Below are 19,245 nucleotides of genomic sequence, written 5' to 3'. Positions count from 1 at the left end.
ATGTGGCCAATATTTGGACTTTAATCATGTGATGTTTTTACTTTTTCACTGGGTACACGTGTGTCTTCGTCTTCTTTTTCATATGTACACAAATGGTGCAGTTTTATTATCTATTGGTGTGAATTATTGTGAGTCAAATATTCTGTAGTGCTGTGGTCTGCGTTCATGACAACCGTGCAGCGTTGCTTTAGTGACAGCAGCTCGAGTCTGAGGTACGATGATATTTTCTCTCTTTTTCGTTTGTTGTGTATTAGAATGTATTTTCAATAATGGAGAAACTACACTTTCTGCAAATAACAGGAAGAACAGGAAATTGTATTATTCATCAGCCTTTGCGAATCAGTTGAACTAAGCAGTGGCGTCCGTTTTTATTGTTGATTAAATTTGACTTCCCATGTGAAAGCGCTTGTTTTGCTCGTTTAGGTATAGGCTTGCTTGAAGTATGGGGATCTGCACGCTGTTACTGCAGAAGGAATCATATACATACACTGTTTTAAATGTATTTTAATGTCATGGTTTTTATTGTAGTGGCATGTTTATAAGGATTAATCTCCAATCTGTCTACAATATATGTGCTATCCAATAACTACACTCAGACCCAGAGAATCTGACTCTTTTAAGATGATCAGATCAAAATTAACAGTTATTTTAAACCGGCTCTGGGCTTGGAATATTTCCTTTTTTGATTGACTCAAATTTGAAGTAACACCAAATCGAAATAAGAACAAAAAGAAATAAAGAGAAATGACAACGCTGTTTGTATTATTATTATTAGCCCATTATTATTATTACTATTATTATTATTATTATTATTATTATTATTATTACTATTATTATTATTATTATTTCGTTTTGTCCGAGAAAAATATTTTATATTTTATTTGTGAGTAAAATAATAATAATAAAAAAGCTTATGCTATTGTGCGTGGGTGGCGCTGAAAGAATACTTTTGTCTGTCCCATCACGCAGGATAAGAGTTCATCTTATGTGGCGCTCAGCAAGTTAGTCTCAATAACGTTTCTTCATGTTTGGCTGCTGCATAGGCTCTTGCAAATATAGGCTAGCCTATCTCATACCAAGCGCATAACTGCACTTCTCGGGTCGGCAGCGCTGGCGCGATCCCTTGCGTTGTGATAACTAACAGAGGAAAGAAATATGAATGTCTGCTTCATTTTGTGTACTTCCACAAAACGTTACAAATTGTTTTTGTAAAGTAGGCCTATAGACAGCTTGAATGGTCTACTTAAATGAAACAATCGAAAACAAATGTATTTAATTTGTATAAATCAAACAAGAGGTAGGCTACTATGCAGTCCGTCCAGTCAGAGCTCCTTATCTGCATTGTGATCACACCCACTCGCAGCGCAGCTTATTCCTACAGTATAAAGCATGGTATTTAGCCTAAAAAAGTTAGAATTTAACTGTCGTATACAGGGCCGGGTTTCCCATAACGACTGATCTTTTTAGTATACAGATCTGTAGAACAACAGGTTACAGAATGAAATGAAATATGCACAATGTCGCTTTAAAAATTCATTATTTAGAATTACACATGCTACACTTTTGTTTCAGAAGCTGCATCTGAATCGACATATATTTACAGACTAAAACAGTTTGGTTATCAATATTCTTCAAAATATCTTCCTATGTTCCTCAAAAGCAATAAAGACATAAGGTTTGAAACAACATCGGGGTGAGTAAATGTAAATAAACAGAATTTCAATTTTTGTGAAACTATCCCCAACTATTTTTTAAACTGAAATGATAGCTTACTCAAAATATAATATAAAAATAAAATAATAATATTACTTTCTTATTAATTTAACTGTTGTATGAAATTATTTCCAAATTTGCACTCATTCGTGCCTGGTGTGATAACTTTATGAGACAAAAGCTCATTCAGGGGCATTTTTCCCCTATATCTAGAATTGTAAGGGCTGTCCTTGCCATCTTCGTGCTCTTGCAAACTGGATGCTCTGACTTGCCATAGAGTCCTCGTAGCCATGAGAGGTGTGTCCATGTAGATGAGCAAATAAATCTGCATCTTAAGTGGCGTGTGCCGTTATTTTAACGCGTGGTGGCGTCTGGCATTAACTTATCGCCTAACGGCGCTTTTTAACGCCTGGGGGCGTATTAATATTGATACGGCGGTGAAAAGCACGCGAATTCTGACCCATTTGGCTTTCCATAGAAACGAGAATAACAGCATGTGCGTTCACGTCACGTTGCTGTGCCTTAATGTTTGCATGCGTTTTTAATCACTGCAGTTTAAAACAACTGATTTTAGGACGTTGAAACACAAACTGTTTCTCTGTGAGAGGAGTGCGCGTAAGCCGCGCATTAGCTAGGCTACTAATAGAGCTTGTGAGCATTTTTGCCGCTTTTTTGGCTTTGAAGAGTTGCATAAACACTTATATGCGTCCACATGCTCGTCCAAATGTGTCCAAAGTATCCTCATAAAATCAGTCATTTAGGTCTTAAGGGAATGTAAACAGTTGCGAGAGAAAGCTCATATGTAATAGTATATTAGATCCGGACTTCGGTCTTAAAGGGGAACCTGTCCAATATTCGTCCTGTCTGCAATTTATGTTAAACAAACAACAGTGAGAGAAACTGTCTCACTGCTCTTGACTAAATCACTTTTGTAACTAGAATAAGAAGAAAATAAATAAATAATGATAATTCTTATAATTATGCCTATATATACATATATAAATAAAATATATATATATATATATATATATATATATATATATATATATATATATATAAAATTACAAAATTAAATTAAAAATTAAATTAAATCGTTATCATGATTTAAAATTACTCATATCTTGATATAAGATTTTGGTCATATCACCCACCCCTAATTCTAAATGCATTTTAGCAGACTGAATCACACAGTGAAAGAACGCACTCTAAATGCGCACGCACATTGTTAAAACAACAATTATGATATTATCGCATATATCGCACACTCCGCACCACTATCTTTTTGGCTAATTTGTGCAAAACCTCTTGCTAAAATGTCAAAGCTTCATTTTAACCACCAATTCAACAATGCAATTATTTAGCTTACCTCTACATGCTTGTGGAGGGTTGATGTCTTGTCGAGATTATATAAGCTGCTAGTTTGGTCTCCCTAGGCAAGCACCGCTTACACTCCATAATAGAGCAAAAATATGGCCAGGGGTTCACTTAATTTCCTTCGAATTCAACTTCAGAATATGACGGGGTTTCGTTTTCAGCGGTGTCTGCACCACTAATGCCTGTTTTGTCTGTCTGCATCTTTCTTGTGATTTTAGCACCAGTTTGCCCTCCTGTCCATTATTTACTGAAGTAGTTTCCAGGGAGCGATTTTTTATTTTTATTTATTTTTATTTTTTTACTCAGTAATTAATGTGTTTTAAAATGTAGCAAAGTACTATACTTCAAACAAAATATACTTAAGTAAAAGTAAAATTACAGTTTTTAAAAATTACTTTAAAAAGTAGAAGTACACAAAAAAGCTACTCAATTACAGTAACGCAAGTAAATGTAATTTGTTACTTTCCACCTCTGGTGACGCCCCCGGGCTGGACTCTGCCTCATCCATGATGAAAGCCGATCCGGCGATCCTTTGTCTTCTGGTTGTTTAGTTCCAGATTGTTGGTGGCACACCACACAGCAAGGTGCTGCACCTCATCCCTGTAGGCTGACTCATCATCATCTTTGATCAGACCTACCACCGTGGTGTCATCTGCGAATTTGATTATGGTGTTGGAGCCATAAACAGGAACGCAGTCATGGGTGAATAAGTAGTACAGAAGAGGGCTCAGTACGCAGCCCTGTGGCACACCGGTGTTCAGGGTGATGATGGAGGAGGAGAGGTTATCTAATTTAACAGACTGGGGTCTGTTAAGGCCCGTTCACACCAAGAACGATAACTATAAAGATAACTATAAAGATAACGATATTAGCGTCCACACCAGCGAACGATATCTTCTGTTTATTCTAAGCGCACGCTCGTCTGCCGCTTTAAGTTCTCGCGCGTTACAACAGGATGGATTCTGATTGGCTTCAAATTTATTCAAACTACATCACACATCTAAAAAATCATTTTTAAAGTTACCCCAACGATATCATTTTTCTTTGTCTTTATCGTTATAGTTGTGGTGTGGACGCTGGCTGTTCTTTAATACTGAAAACGATTTTTAGAACTATATCTTTATCGTTATCTTTATAGTTATCGTCCTTGGTGTGAACGGGCCTTTAGTCAGAAAATCTAGAATCCAGTTGCAGAGAGATGTGCTCATTCCAAGCTGGCTGAGCTTGGAGATCAGCTTGGCGGGGATTACAGTGTTAAATGCAGAACTGAAATCAATGAACAGCATTCTCACATGTGTATTTTGACTGTCCAGGTGGGTGAGGGCAGAGTGAAGTGCCATAGAGATGGCATCCTCTGTTGACCTATTGCGGAGATAGGCAAACTGGTATGGGTCTAGTGTAGCAGGGAGACAGGATTTTAAATGGGACACAACCAGCCACTCAAAGTACTTGGCAATGATGGGGGTGAGTGCGACAGGATGGAAGGCATTAAGGGCCGAGGCAGTGGAGTGCTTCGGTACTGGCACGATGGTGGAGGTTTTGAAACTAGTTGCCTGGACCAGGGACAGATTGAAAATGTCTGTGAAGACCTCAGCCAGCTGTTCCGCTCAGGCTTTAAGCACACAACCAGGTATTCCATCAGGGCCAACTGCCTTCCGTGCATTCACCTTACACAGAGTGGAGTAAACATCTGAGATGGAGAGTGTGAGAGGCAGTTTATTGGGTGGGTGCTCAACTTTGAGGGAGACCTCCTTATTGGTTTGATCAAAACAAGCATAAAAGTGATTGAGCTCGTCAGGGAGGGAGGCAGAGCTGGAGGGAGGCACAGTGCTGGGTGGTTTGTAGTCTGTGATAGTTTGTATGCCTTGCCACATACGCTGAGAGTCTGAAGAATTGAAGTGTTCTTCAATCCTCTGTTTATGTGTGAGTTTGGCCTGGCATATACCCTTACTCAGGTTGGCTCTGGCTGAGCTGTAAGCCTCCCGGTCTCCAGACCTGAAGGCTGCATCTCTTGCTTTGAGCAGGAGGCGAACCTCTCTGTTCATCCAGGGCTTCTGATTTGGGAAAATGTATATTGTTTTGTGTGTGGTCACTCTGCCCACAACACCTGTTGATGTGCTCCAGGACATAGTTGGTGTAAGTGTAAGTGTCAGTGTCGACCTGAGAGTTTGTGGTGGACTGGGCAGCATACTCACTCCAGTCTGTGTCCTGGAATTGATGTTGAAGAGTGGAGTCAGCACCTTCCAGACAGATTTTGACAGTTCTCATTGTAGGTTTCAAACGATTGATGACTGTGGTATACTTGGGGAGCAGGAACAAAGAGAGGTGGTCAGACTGACCCAGGTGGGGGAGGGATGTGACTTTGTAGGCATCAGTCACATTAGTGTATATACATGGTCCAATGATGTATGTCCCCTTGTAGTGCAGGAGACATTTTGATGAAATTTAGGGAGAACAGATCTAAAAGTGCAGTGATTAAAGCCCCCAGCAACAATAAATGCCCATCCGGGTGCAAGGTTTGTAATTTGCTAATAGCAACCCAAAGTTCTTTCATAGCCACGTTAGCATTAGCATACGGCAGTACATAAACTGCAGCAGCAACAATGCAAGTAAACTCACGTGGTAGGTAGAACTTGCATTTGATAATCAGGAACTCCGGATCAGCAGAGCAGTAGCTATCAACAATGACAGAGTCTGTACACCTTGATTTGTTTACATAAATGCATACTCCACCACCCTTGTTTTTACCAGAGGTTGCTGCTGCTCTGTCAGCCCTGAAGAAAGAGCGTCTGTCCAGATGCACCACGCTGTTTGGGACATCGTTACAGAGCCATGTTTCAGTGAAGAACATAACATTGCAGTACATAAGCCATTTCTGTGTGAGGGTCCAGATCTTTAGTTTGTCCAGCTTGTTCATCAGAGACCGTACATTGGCAAGGAAGATGCTAGGTAGAGCTGGCCGGTGTGGGTTTAGCCTTAACTTAGCCACAGCCCTCTACGCTTCCCCCGTCTTTGTTTATGATCTCGACGCCAACGCCGAACACTTCCGGTCAGTGCATGTGATCTGCTTGTCCGCGGTGATCTCTGTAGCTCCGGAGGGAGTTCGCCGAAGTCGAAAGACTGATCCAAAACTATGTTGTTGATGTCCAAAAGTGATTGTTTACTGTAGCTGTAGTTTGCATAACTGAATCGAGCGAACACGCATATAACCAGGTAATAACCAGGTAAATAAACACTATTATCCGAAATCTGGTCAGACGCTGAGCCTCGTGATGCGCCTGTGCCTCCATCTTGTCCGAACTGACCCCTTTAAAAACATTAAGATGTGTCTCCAATAAATGGACATTTGCACCAGCAGATTTTATGTTTTTCTTTTTTTTTTTTTTCAATTGTACATATCCACTTTAGAGCCCTGCATTTCATCCCAGGCCTGACAGGCTCCGACTTATTATTTAAGCCCTTATAGGGCTGGGCTTTGGGCAAATTTTCACGTAGCTCAGATGCGGGTCAGGCTTTGGGACGTTTTTTTCCCTAATTTTTATATTTTAGACATCCATCAATATGGTGATGGAAAATGAGCAGCTCAAACCATGTTTAGTGACCCGCCAGGAGCAGCTAGAAATAGTAAAGTGATATTTGAATTAATTATAAAACTATTGTTTTTTGAGTCAGTTTCGCAAAGATGAAGTTGGTGATCCTGACTCGCCATTACTTTACTGGACGCGCCTTGAGAAATGCATCTTTACTGATTACATAATGAAAGAGTTTTTGTTTTCGATTTGAATTATTTCATACAAAAGTAGTAATTTAAAGCTTTATATATATATATATATATATATATATATATATATATATATATATATATATATATATATATATATATATATATCATATCAGTTAGGCAAGTGTTCACTGAGTTTCGGTTAATTTTTGTGAAGCGCTCCTGTTCAAGACAGAGACGGCAGAAAACGCATCTGAAACGCAAAACATTTTGTTGATGATATGAGTGCACACAATGCGCAAAAAATAGACCTTTTACCGTTCCGAATGATGTATTATTCAAAATTACAGCATATTTTAAGTTGTTTCCACTAATAAGAAAAAAATGCAAGTGATTGCGCTGGTGCCTTCATGTCCTGTAAAGCACGCTTTAGCTTCCACTCTCAGCACAAACGATTGGATATGCATCTAACAGTGCACATTCATATAGATTAAACGTTTAAACTAACATTGTGATATGCTTGATCTGTTTTATGTCTATATTATTTTATGCAAGTCGTGATGATTTGAGAATGCTAAATTGATCAAACATAGGCTATGATCAACTCACTGTCTGTCATTGGCCACTACTATAAGTATTTAAAAATAAAGTAATTTTAACTAATATATATCACAAATAGAACGCAGCAGTTTTCTGTCGGGGATTTTTCATGCCGCATCCAGTGTAAACAGCATCACTGAGTTCTAGTATTTTGTGTGCCACGCCACTCGCCTCTGGTGTAGACACGGTTTAACAGATGGTAGCAGTTTAATGCTTAAGTAAACAAAGACAAAAATACAAAAGCATATTTACAGATGAAACTGACCTGCACTTGAAGTCCTAAACAAGTCAGAAGTTAATTGCTATTTCTACCACTTTCAAGTCACAGAGCACTTTTGTCAGGGATCTGGAAGGAGGACCCAATCACAATGTGAGTAACAGGAGTTTGACAAAAACTGATACAAGATGGTAGTGAGGTGCACAGGTGATACCACAACAGGAACACAGTAAACAGACAGCTAGGGAAGGCCACTGGAACAGCCTCAGAAGTCAACAGCAGAATACTATAGCAGCAGAGGGGGCCGGCAAGACCTGCAGGACGTGACATGATGGGAGTAACTTCAATGGGCATGGCTGACAGGATCGACTTCTGAAAGCATGTCATAAAGGCTGGAACAGTTTCTGGTATAATTTCTGTAAACAAGTTAAATAAACCGGTAGGCTTGGGAGAAAACTTTAACTGTAACTTGAGGCTCTGACACCAAGGCCACTGAACGAGACAACTCTGGACTCACAGGGCTTGAGGGCTCTTGACTCGGGTACTCCTGGACCCATGGGTTGGGTGTTCAGAAGGAAGGCCCATAAGTTGACGCATGTCCCCTCCTTCTCCTCCTCATCTGAGGGGATGACAAAATATTGATCAGCCAACACAGGGTTACGTGAAGTGGACTTGATTAACTCAGGTGGCTACAATGGCATGAGTCGTCACAGGAATGACCCGAAATGACTTGACTGCAGTTGGGATGGCCACGTCAGTCTGGATCAACTCAATTCCAGAACAGACTTGACTGACTTGGATAACTGTAATGGTCCCAGGAATTATTTGAACAGACTTGCTTGAAGCAAGGATGACTACAGCAATCTCAGACTCAGCAGAGTTTGAAACTGACTTGAGTGATTCAGGAATGGTTGCAGCTCAGAGGTAGCTTGAACTGACTTCACTGGATCAGGGATAACCACAGCATTCTTGGGCAAATCAGGAGTGTATGGAACTGGTTTTACTGACCCAGGGATTGCTGCAGCAAGTTCAGTCAACTCAAGGGTATCTGGACCAGAGCTGAAATGTGTTCCTGTGGCTCAGTGGTAGAGCATTGCGTTAGCAGCGCAAAAGGTTGTGGGTTCGATTCCCAGGGAACACATGTTAGGTAAACAAATGTTAGCCTGAATGCACTGTAAGTCGCTTTGGATAAAAGCATCTGCTAAATGCATAAATGTAAATGTAAAAATTCAAGAGAGGGAAATAAAAAACTGGAGAAGCGTAGCTCATCTGCTGGGTCCTGAAATTGGCCAGTTCATAATGTCAGGAATCTGGAAGGAGGACCCAATCACAATGTGAGTAACACGGGTTTGACAAAAACTGATACAAGACGGTAGTGAGGTGCACAGGTGATACCACAACAGTAACACAGTACACAGACAGCTAGGGAAGGCTACTGGAACAGCCTCAGAAATCAACAATACTACAGCAGCAGAGGGAGGCTCCAAGACCAGGCCGGTGGAGAGACCAGAGCAAGGCTCCAGAGAGCTGAGCTCAGGTACTTGTTGACCATAAACTCTGAAGCACCCCAGATGCCAGACAAGGGAACCAGTGGACAGTAACAGGTCAGGACAGAAACTCTAACACCACAAGACAAAACAAGGCTCCACAGGAACACAAATTACTCCAAGACAGGCAAGAAGAGACAAAACATGAGGTAAAATTATTATTATTATTATTATTATTATTATTATTAAACACAAATAACTTAAATATCAAACAAAAATGCAAACCAAAGATCAGGACTAAGAGAACTAAATTAATACTTAAATAAAAACAAGAACATAGAATACAAGAGACAAGACTAGGGCAAGAACTAGAGCACAAGATTAAACAGGCAGGGAGGGAGGGAGGGAGACAGGAACACATACTCAGCCACATCCACAGACAGAAACAAACCCAGTGGCAGTGAGGGAAAGAATGACCACAAACCGGCAAAGACAATAGGGCACAGGGCACTATAAATAGGGAAAAAAACACAAGGAACAGGTCAGCACAATTAGACCAACAAGAGGGCGTGGTAAAGAGGAAACAAGGAGAAGGGGCTAGAGAAGCACATGGCTGAGAAAAACAATCAACTAGGCCAATAATTTTTAGCCTACTCATTTTATTCTATGACTATTTAAGAAAAATCTCACAGGTAACATGTCTTCATTTGCTATTACAAACAACAGCAACTGAAGCTATAACTTGAAGAGCGCAACAAAGTACTGCACTTCTTTGGTCAGCGGATCCCGATCTACACACGCCATCCCGATAAGAGCGAAAAAAGCTTCAGCTCCGTCAGTTTTGGTTGTAAAACACCCTGAATAACAACAAAACATTACAAAACCCTGTTGTAAAATAAAGAAACCTAACAGGGTGTGCTTTCTGCCATTTCGGTCTGTCTCCCTGAACTTTTTTCTAAAAACGCATCAGAAACTAACTTATAACCATGTCTATAGATAGCTCGAAATGTCTACTTTTAAAATAAACTATTTTAATAGAAAAAATAATTATTTCATGTTTATGTAATTCATATGAAACCAACGAGAGGTGCAGTGTTTCCCGTCTGAACTCATTATCTGTAATGTGGTCACACCTCTCTTCATACTGTCATCAACCACGGAATTGCAATCGGTGCATCTCTAAAAATAATATTCCACCTATAAACTTGTGCCCCCACAAAATGGTTTTAATTTAGACATTTTAAAAATGCAAAATGTGTGTTCGAGTGTTTATTCTTTATATATATATATATATATATATATATATATATATATATATATATATATATATATATATATATATATATATATATATTATAACATTTATAAAATTGAATTATATATAGCTTATTTTCTGCTCATCACACAATAGACCTTTATTCTATTTGATAAACTCTTGGTTATGCATGTTATTATGCAAACATTGAGTTAAAGGGAAGAAAAAAAGGCTGAAACTAGTTTCCAGGAACCTGCCACGTGAATCTCAGACAGTCCTCCTCCTCATTTTAAAAACGCCCCGCACGCGTGTCTGCGTTCACTCGCGCGTTCTCATCATCAGCGGTCATCAATACTATCAGCGATGGTTGTGCTCTCTTCCATGTGCATTTACTGATACTCTCACTACTCATGAATATTTCTGAGAACAGTGTGCTCGGCACCGTGCTGCCTCTTACTAGTTTCGAGAACGTGCTCGTGTTTCTCTTTAATATAATTCTCGCCACCGCCATAATTTTTATTAACGTCTCCGTGTTTGTCGCCATCGTGATGAACAGATCCCTGCGCAGCGAGAACCGCTTCATGTACATGCTCAGCACGTGTCTCAGTGACATCTGCACGGGCGTCTCGTATTATTATTCTGGAGTTATGGATGTACGCGATGATTTTGAGTCTCCGCATCGCACTTTCTACATTGTTCTCACTTTTCTGGGTCTGTCCTATATGGCGATTCTGGCCGCGCAAGCGGACCGCTACCACGCGGTCTCAGCGCCTTTCAAATACTCGCAGCGCATGACTCGAAACAGAACCCTGCTGGTGATTCTGGCCTACTGGGTTTATGCTTTTATTTTAGTGGCTGTTTATAATTTGTTGACTACGGGGATCACTAAGGCGGTGGCGGGCTTGGGTACTTTTGTGGCAAACATTTTTAGTGTCATTATCATGATTGGCTTGAATTTAAGGCTGTTTGTCATCGCCAAATTTCAGCTAGAACGCGAACCCCCGAGCGAGGAACGCGACAACAAGCGCGCGTCCATTTATCTCATCATAATAGTAGCCGTGTGTTTTCTGATTGCATGGCTACCGTGGTTTCTTTTTATGACTGTGTGTACTTTTAGAGGAGGTTCGTGTTATTTGTTTAGAAATGACGGCACAGACCCCCTGCGCATTCTGGCGCGCATCAATGCGCTTATCACTCCTTTACTGTACATCAGAGGCTGTACTCCACTCAGGAGCACCATAATGATTAAAGTCTGGAGAATACCATGCTGCAAGAGTAAAGGGTAAATCTAACACACATGCACTTTCTAATGGAACATTGAAAAATAACAGGGATTAAAAATGTAATCTTTGTCAAATCTTTCTACAGTAAACAGCTATATGTGTATATACTGATACATGAAGTTCTTATACAGTAATGATAGATAACTGGAAAATAATGACATTTTCAGTGATGTGGCATTGTTCTGCAGATTGCAAGCTTTCTGTTACCAACAGGAGACATACACTATAGCAGGCCTTTGTTTGTAAAAGGCCCAAAATCCTTTTTTTTCATCCATCCATACATTTTCCAACCTGCTTAACCAGTCTTCTTAAGGGTTATGAGGGGCTGGAGCCCTGAACACATCACACACAGACATGCACACAAATTCACACATACAGGCAATTTTACAGTATCCAATTCACCTGTGCTGCATGTCTTTGGATTGTGGGGGAACCCATATAGAAGATAAACAGAAAGGCCTCTCACTGTGACACCCAGTTTTTTTCCCCTAATTTCCTGGTTAAACTCACTTATAGATGCATTTCCTCTCGTAATTTTTCTCTTCCTGATTTATCCTTTCATATTCTCTCTGTTGCACTCATATGTTTGACATATTATGGCAAAAGTTGTTTTATCTTTTCTCAGAGTGAAGCCACAGAATATGGAGAAGACTGTAGACTAGATGTAGCAGGGATCTTCAGGATGTGACAATCTTCGAGTGGCAGGACTTTTAAAGAGACTTTAAGGATACACTGCCTGGCCAAAAGAAAAAAAAGTTTCCATTTGGATTTAAATAAGCAAATGCTTAAGATTTCATGACTGGATCATTATTGCAGTGAATAATGTTTCTAGCATGTGGTTCACAACAATTATTTTAACCCTAAATGATGCAATATGCAGCGTTTTATTTCTTAAACAACCATGTTGGAAGATGTATTTCATGGCCATATTTTAGGATGATGATGCCAGGATTCAATCGCTCAAACTGTAAAATATGGTTCAGGGAACATGAGGAATCATTTTCACACATGAATTGGCCACCACAGAGTCCTGAGCTCCACTGAAAATCTTTGGATGTGCTGTAGTCGATTTTACAGAGTGGTTTAACTCTCCCATTGTCAATACAAGATCTTTGCCGAAAAATTAATGCAACTTTTAAAGGAAATACATTTTGTGATGTTGCATAAGATTTTTGAAACCGTGGCATGATAAATGCACAAAAGGCACTGCATTTACAAAATATTACAGCATGCAACAACCTTTTTTTTTTTTGGCCAGTGTATATTTAAATATTCAGTAGACATCTGTGAATCTAAAACACACAAGTTAAAGCTTACTCTGTGAACAGTTTCATGTCCCTGTCCTTTTTCCCACTTGATATATCTGTTGTATCTTCAAATAGCATTTAATAGAGCAAATGTATTATTGCTTATGCGTCTTAATTTGACCTTCTTAGGAAGTAACTTATTGAAAGCAGATGAATTATATAAAGTGCCAAGATGACATTTTGTTTCAGAAATCTGTACTGTATGTACAAGCTAAGACTGATGAGTGATATTTTTTTTGTATCTATATATGTAGGCTATTCAAAGACAAGTTCCCTTTCATCCACTGTTGTTTTTATTGGCCTGTGTAAATTAAAGTTTGATAACCATTTAAAACGTTAATTTAAATTGATTGCTTTTTTATTTAATGTGTAGCACAAATAGTTAAAAACCTTTCCTAATTTCTGTAAAGTTCCTGTTCATCAAAAACCTTTCACAAACCTGTTGACCAACACTCTGCATTTACCTCAGATTATAAACTGCTTTCTTACATCATAAATAACTGACAAATAAAACTGCGTATGCATGAAGTCTTTAAATTAGTGCGATGTTTATAAATTGCACTTGTGTTTACTGTATTCAACCTTACACGAATGTTTAATGTACTGTTTTGTGTGTTACATCGTGTCTACACCGGACGCGATCGTCTATAATCAGAGATTCTGTCTGCAATGAATGCGGCGCGATGCAACACGACAAATCCTCGACAGTAAACTGATGCCTGGTTCTTGTCTATTTATGACGCACTGACAGACGCAAACTAGGCCATACTACAATTTAAACGGTCGCGTCCAGACACGTGTTAGTCAAAAGTAGGCCTACCTTAAATGCACCTTTGCACAAGTTTATTTTCAAACATATTTTTCAGCTGTTGTTTTTTCTGCGTAGGCCTAAATCATATTTGGTTCATGATTTTTTTTTTAACCTATATGTGTGTGTCACTTACGCCTACAGTTTCTATGCATCACATGAGTGACTTCTATTGTTTGATAAAGTTGTTACGGGCACAATTAATTAGAAAAAAAGGCTGAAACTAGTTTCCAGGAACCTGCCACGTGAATCTCAGACAGTCCTCCTCATTTTTAAAACGCCCTGCACGCGTTTCTGCGGTCACTCTCGCGCTCTCATCCTCAGCTTTCATTCCTATTATCATCAGTGGTTGCGCTCTCTTTCATGTGCATGCACTAATACTCTCATCACTCATGAATATCTCTGAGAGCAGTGCGGGTCTCGGAACAGTGCTGCCTCTTACTAGTTTCGAGAACGTGCTTTTGTTTCTCTTCAATGTAATTCTCGCCACCAGCATTATTTTTGTCAACATGTCCGTCTTTATCGCCATCGTGATGAACAGATCTCTGCGGAACGAGAACCGCTTCATGTACATGCTCAGCACGTGTCTCAGCGACATCTGCACGGGCGTCTCGTATTATTATGCTGGAGTTATGGATGTACGCGATTATTATGACTCCCCAACTCGCACTTTCTACATCGCCCTCACTTTTCTGGGTCTGTCCTATATGGCAATTCTGGCCGCGCAAGCGGACCGCTACCACGCGGTCTCAGCGCCTTTCAAATACTCGCAGCGCATGACTCGAAACAGAACCCTGCTGGTGATTCTGGCCTACTGGGTTTATGGTTTTCTGATAGCAGCTGTTAATAATTTGGTGCCTATAGGGGTTGCTAAAAGAGTGACGTTTCTTGCTGCTTTTGTGGGGAACATTTTCAGTATCATTATCATGATTGGGCTGAACTTCAGACTGTTCTTCATTGCTAAATTTCAGCTCGGACGCGAACCGCCGAGCGAGGAACGCGACAACAAGCGCGCGTCCATTTATCTCATCGTAATAGTAGCCGTGTGTTTTCTGATCGCGTGGTTGCCCCTTTTTCTTTTTGTTATTGTGTGTAATTTTGCGGGGTCTTCATGCTATACGTTCAGAAATGAGGGCACAGACCCCCTGCGCATTTTGGCGCGTCTCAATGCAGTCACCACTCCTTTACTGTACATCAGAGGCTGTACTCCACTCAGGAGCACCATAATGATTAAAGTCTGGAGAATACCATGCTGCAAGAGTAAAGGGTAAATCTATCACACACTCACATGTGCACTTTCTCATAGAAAACTGAAAATAACAGGAATTTAAAAGCCTGACAGTAAAAATGTCATCTTTGTAAAATATTTCTAAACAGCTGTCTATATATATATTGATAAATTAAATCCTTATCCAGTAATAATGGATAACTGGAAAAGTCATGAAATTTCCAGGGTCAAAGGATGTGGTGCTGGTCAGCAGACTGAAACCTTCACTTTTGTTAGTCCATGAAATCCAGACCTATAACATATACGATGCGTCAGTTAGATTTGGCCAGTAAAGTCCTCGTCTTTTTTCCATCCATCCATTTTTTTATATAGTTGCAAAGCAGCTTTACAGAAAATTAAAGTTTCTACATTATATGTAGTAATAGCTTATCAGTGGTGACTATCTGATGACCATATGGCAAAAATTTACGGTAAAAATCAAACATTTAATGTCACGTAATCAAACAGATGGTAAACACTATTAACAGCAATGATTATATGTTGCGATCAAACTCGTAGCAAAATTTGTTTGTTTTGTATATTGCCTGAGGATTGGCATCATCTCTTCTCAGGTTTTCGTTCGTCTCAGGTCTTTGTAAGATTTTCTAACCCGCTTTCAGTGTCTAGGGCTACAGATCACACACACACACACACACACATTCAAACCTTTAATTCACCTATGCTGCATGTCTTTGGATTGTGGGGTAACTCACAAAGACATGCAAACTCTCCACAGAAAGGCCTCTTGCCATGAGGCAGGGCTAGACTGGGACGCAACTTCAGGCCAGGAAATCTCACTCATCCAGGCCATACACCAACAAATTTGAAAACCACAGGCAACCTTATTATTTGTGTGGCCATCACATTTAAAGGTCTAATCATTAGTCTGGGGCCGTGGAAAATAATTTAAAGTTGTTTCTTGAACTGTACTTTCACTTCCCTTTTCTTAATTTTCCTCAATGTCTCTGTCTCTCCATTTTTTTCTGTCACTTCTTCGCCAGCAGGTCTACTGTTATGAATAGAACTGTGTCCACCCTGTTACAAAACAACCACCTCATTGCAACTTGTTAGCACAGAATGTTATTTATCTTAAGATGACTTTAGATTTAGCAAACATATTTAAACACATTTTCTAAAGTGTCTAAAAGTCAAAATTAGTACAAAATTGAAAAATCCTAATACTGAACACACTATTGTATTATTAGGCTGTGACTCATATTTTTGGGTTGCTGTAGCTCCTCGTAAATCCATGTGAATATATGTATGCTAAATTTATTAAGGTAACCTTACATCGATAATGATGTCCTTTAGCACAGTATTCTGACTGATGATATAATGGGGTGCTCCTGGTAGCCACCATCGAGTCCTGTGTATCAATTAATCTGTTCGAAACCATTTCTGTGAGGCAAAATCACTACTCACTGAGCCACTGAGACACCCACTTCTTTCCTGATTTTCCTCGCTAATCTCACTCATAGCCATATTTCCTCCCATAATTTTGCTCTTCCTGTTTTAACATTTTATATTTTCTCTTTTGCATTCATATTTTTGACATATTATTGCAAATGTTTTTTCATCTTTTCTCAGAGTGAACCCACAGAATATGGAGAAGACAATACATATAGAAGTGATGTGACAAACGCAAGACTTTTTAAAGAGACTTTAAAAATATATTTAAATATTCACTAAACATTTGTGAATGTACAATGCACATGTTAAATCTCTGTGAGCAGATTCATGTCCCTGTCCTTTTTCCCCACTTGACATGTCTTGAAATAATATAGCATTTTAATTGGGTTAATGTATTTTTGCTTGTGTTTTAATTTGACATTTTTTAGAAACTAACTTTTTGATGAATTATATAAAGTGCCAAGATGACATAGTGTTTGTGACATCTGTATACAAGCTATAAGACTGATAAGTGATTTTTTTAAATGCGAATTTACAATGGCCTTTTTCTGTAGTGTTGTTTTTGTTGACTTGTGGAAATTAAAGTTATTTTAAATTGATTTTTTTAATTTCCCATTTTTTGTTTAGAAATGTAAACGTGAAATAAATAGTCAACATCCATACGATTAACAAACCTGTTTACCAGGTTTAAATGAAAGATTGAGAACACATGAAATATTACAATTAGTAAAATGATTCAAAATCCCACTTGTTGGTACACATTTTAAGTATGTCTGCTCCTGCAAGTCTAAAGTCCTCTAATGTGTGTTTGTGTGTTGGCATGAAGCTCATCCATCAGTCTACTCAAAAGTAGTTCCAACTTTCAAATTCATGTGTTTTCGTCAGTTTAACTCTATCACTGTGTTCTGGGTCACTAGCTCAGCTGAGACAATTACCATGATCAACATCACAATAATAATCGGAGCAGAACAGGTTTCCTAAGAGACTGTCTTAACTAAACTTTACAGACAGGGCAGTGTTATGATCATTGACTGTGTGCACATCTGCTCTGCCTGGTTAACCACACTAATCATAAGGAAAAAATAGTCACCTTCCCAGGTGTTTATTTATGTGCCAAAACACACAGGCATAAATAATGCTTCTGACAGGATCCAAGCTTTTTGTGGCATGTTTGGACATGATTAATCATCAATTGACAATCCTAACAGCTTTAAGGCCACACAGGACTCCACTGTAAGTGCAATTAAGCTTTTAATGAGGCTTCCAATCTCTCATGATGGGTGAAGGGAAATCAAGTGCACTGGAATAGGGGAAAACAGGTGGCAGAAAACACCTCCCCCAAAAGAATAAGACCGTCACATGTTAAGCAGGTGAATGGTTTTTCAGCCCTCAGTGGGCGTGTGTCTGAGAAATGTCTAAAAAACAACAATGGAGATGATTGAATGTTTGTGTTTGCTGAGGGTTTTTTCCAAAGCTTTGTGTGTTTCATATGTGCTGTTTGCAATGTAAATATACCAAGGATGCAACTGGACTGGGAAACAATTGAGACAGCTGGTGGGCCTTTTTTGTTTGTTTTGAAAAAATAAAGTTAAAGTGCCCATAGGGCACTTATGCCTAATTTATGCCTAATGTTAATGTAATCCTATTAACACACACATCATAACACCCTATTTTAGGCAAGTACATATAGCCTACACGCTGAATAAAAATAAAACAAGGTAATTGCAACTTTTTATCTTACAATTTGTACTCTCTCGCAATTGTGAATTTATAGGCCTATCTCATAGCTAAATCTGATTAATTTTGTGCAAGGTTTTTTTTTTTTTTTTAATTATTAATTGCGGAAAAAGGCCTCCATGTAGCCTACCAGAAAGGCCTATATGGGTGTCAAATATTTTCAATATGACCGAATTTGTAGCTATACAATGTGATCATAATTTAATAAAAACATTTAAAGTAATTATAACACTTTAATTTCCAAACAGCACATAAATTATATACAAAAAGCAAGCAAAGAACATTATCAAAGAACATGATGACTGACTTCAGTCTAGCGCGAGTTTAAGCACGCTCAAAAACTCCCGTTATAATCAATAATGCTGCCTACAATGTCAAATCAATCTCTTATACGTACATTTCCACTTTGTTCTTTATGATGAGAGAATTCGCATTCATTTAGCGTACGCACGCTTTAACACATCTCGCGTTTCAGCGATGACTCATCAGAGCGCCTCTGATTGGCCATTGCATTCAAAAGCTCAACAGAATCGTGTTTGATTGGATATAATTCCGAACGCTGTAAAAACGCATAATTTGATGCATCATTAGCAGATCTAAAATGAATGCCACAACTGACATTTCGTTTTCACTTTATTCGTGACATCTTAATAGATTTAGTTTAACTGTACAGGGGCATATTTGCCCAATTTGGTGGCATTTTTGCCCCAAGTCCCCATTAATTCCAGAGCCGTGGCCAGGGGCAGGGGCGGATTTAGTGAATTGGGGGCCCCAGGCAAATATAGGAATGGGGCCCTATACATTTGCACACATTTACCTAGATCAACCCTCGAGGTCCTTTTTTGTCGTGATGCTTGCTGCTGCACAATGGTGCCACATTGTTGTGTCCAATGTTTCTACATTTTTTATGTACATGTTCTAATGGGATTCTTTAATTTACATTTATTCATTTAGCAGATACTTTTATTATTTCATGTTGTAGACCACGAAATAGCAATTGATTTACCGTTTTGTTTTTTTTTAACATAAAACAAAATAAATTATAAAATGATAAACCTCACAACTG

The 19,245-nt window shown here is 39.0% G+C and overlaps 2 protein-coding genes across 2 annotated transcripts; both read left to right on the top strand.

Annotated features, from left to right (window-relative positions):
- The first annotated feature begins 10,700 nt into the window (after positions 1-10,700).
- LOC109092850 (melanocortin receptor 4-like) lies at positions 10,701-13,121 on the top strand. The gene is made up of 2 exons (XM_042753500.1): positions 10,701-11,649; positions 12,276-13,121. The coding sequence occupies exons 1-2, from the start codon at positions 10,778-10,780 to the stop codon at positions 12,310-12,312; spliced, it is 909 nt and encodes a 302-aa protein (XP_042609434.1). The 5' UTR covers positions 10,701-10,777; the 3' UTR covers positions 12,313-13,121.
- Positions 13,122-14,074: 953 nt separating this feature from the next.
- On the top strand, positions 14,075-15,105 carry LOC109099123 (D(5)-like dopamine receptor). Its single transcript, XM_019112663.2, has one exon. It carries the CDS (start codon positions 14,158-14,160, stop codon positions 15,034-15,036), a length of 879 nt encoding a protein of 292 aa, XP_018968208.1. The 5' UTR covers positions 14,075-14,157; the 3' UTR covers positions 15,037-15,105.
- Positions 15,106-19,245: the final 4,140 nt, after the last annotated feature.

The sequence above is a fragment of the Cyprinus carpio genome, chromosome B25 (assembly GCF_018340385.1).
Source record: "Cyprinus carpio isolate SPL01 chromosome B25, ASM1834038v1, whole genome shotgun sequence".
Classification (NCBI taxonomy): Eukaryota; Metazoa; Chordata; class Actinopteri; order Cypriniformes; family Cyprinidae; genus Cyprinus; species Cyprinus carpio.
The sequence above is the reverse complement of the archived record's forward strand: the minus strand, read 5'-3'. Positions and strand labels throughout refer to the sequence as shown.

Bases quoted from the DNA above. Each gene is read 5' to 3' on its own strand.
- LOC109092850 (XM_042753500.1), top strand. From the start codon at position 10,778: ATGAATATTTCTGAGAACAGTGTGCTCGGCACCGTGCTGCCTCTTACT. The intron at 11,650-12,275 runs GTAAATCTAACA...ATCTTTTCTCAG, and splicing joins CCATGCTGCAAGAGTAAAGG to AGTGAAGCCACAGAATATGG.
- LOC109099123 (XM_019112663.2), top strand. From the start codon at position 14,158: ATGAATATCTCTGAGAGCAGTGCGGGTCTCGGAACAGTGCTGCCTCTT.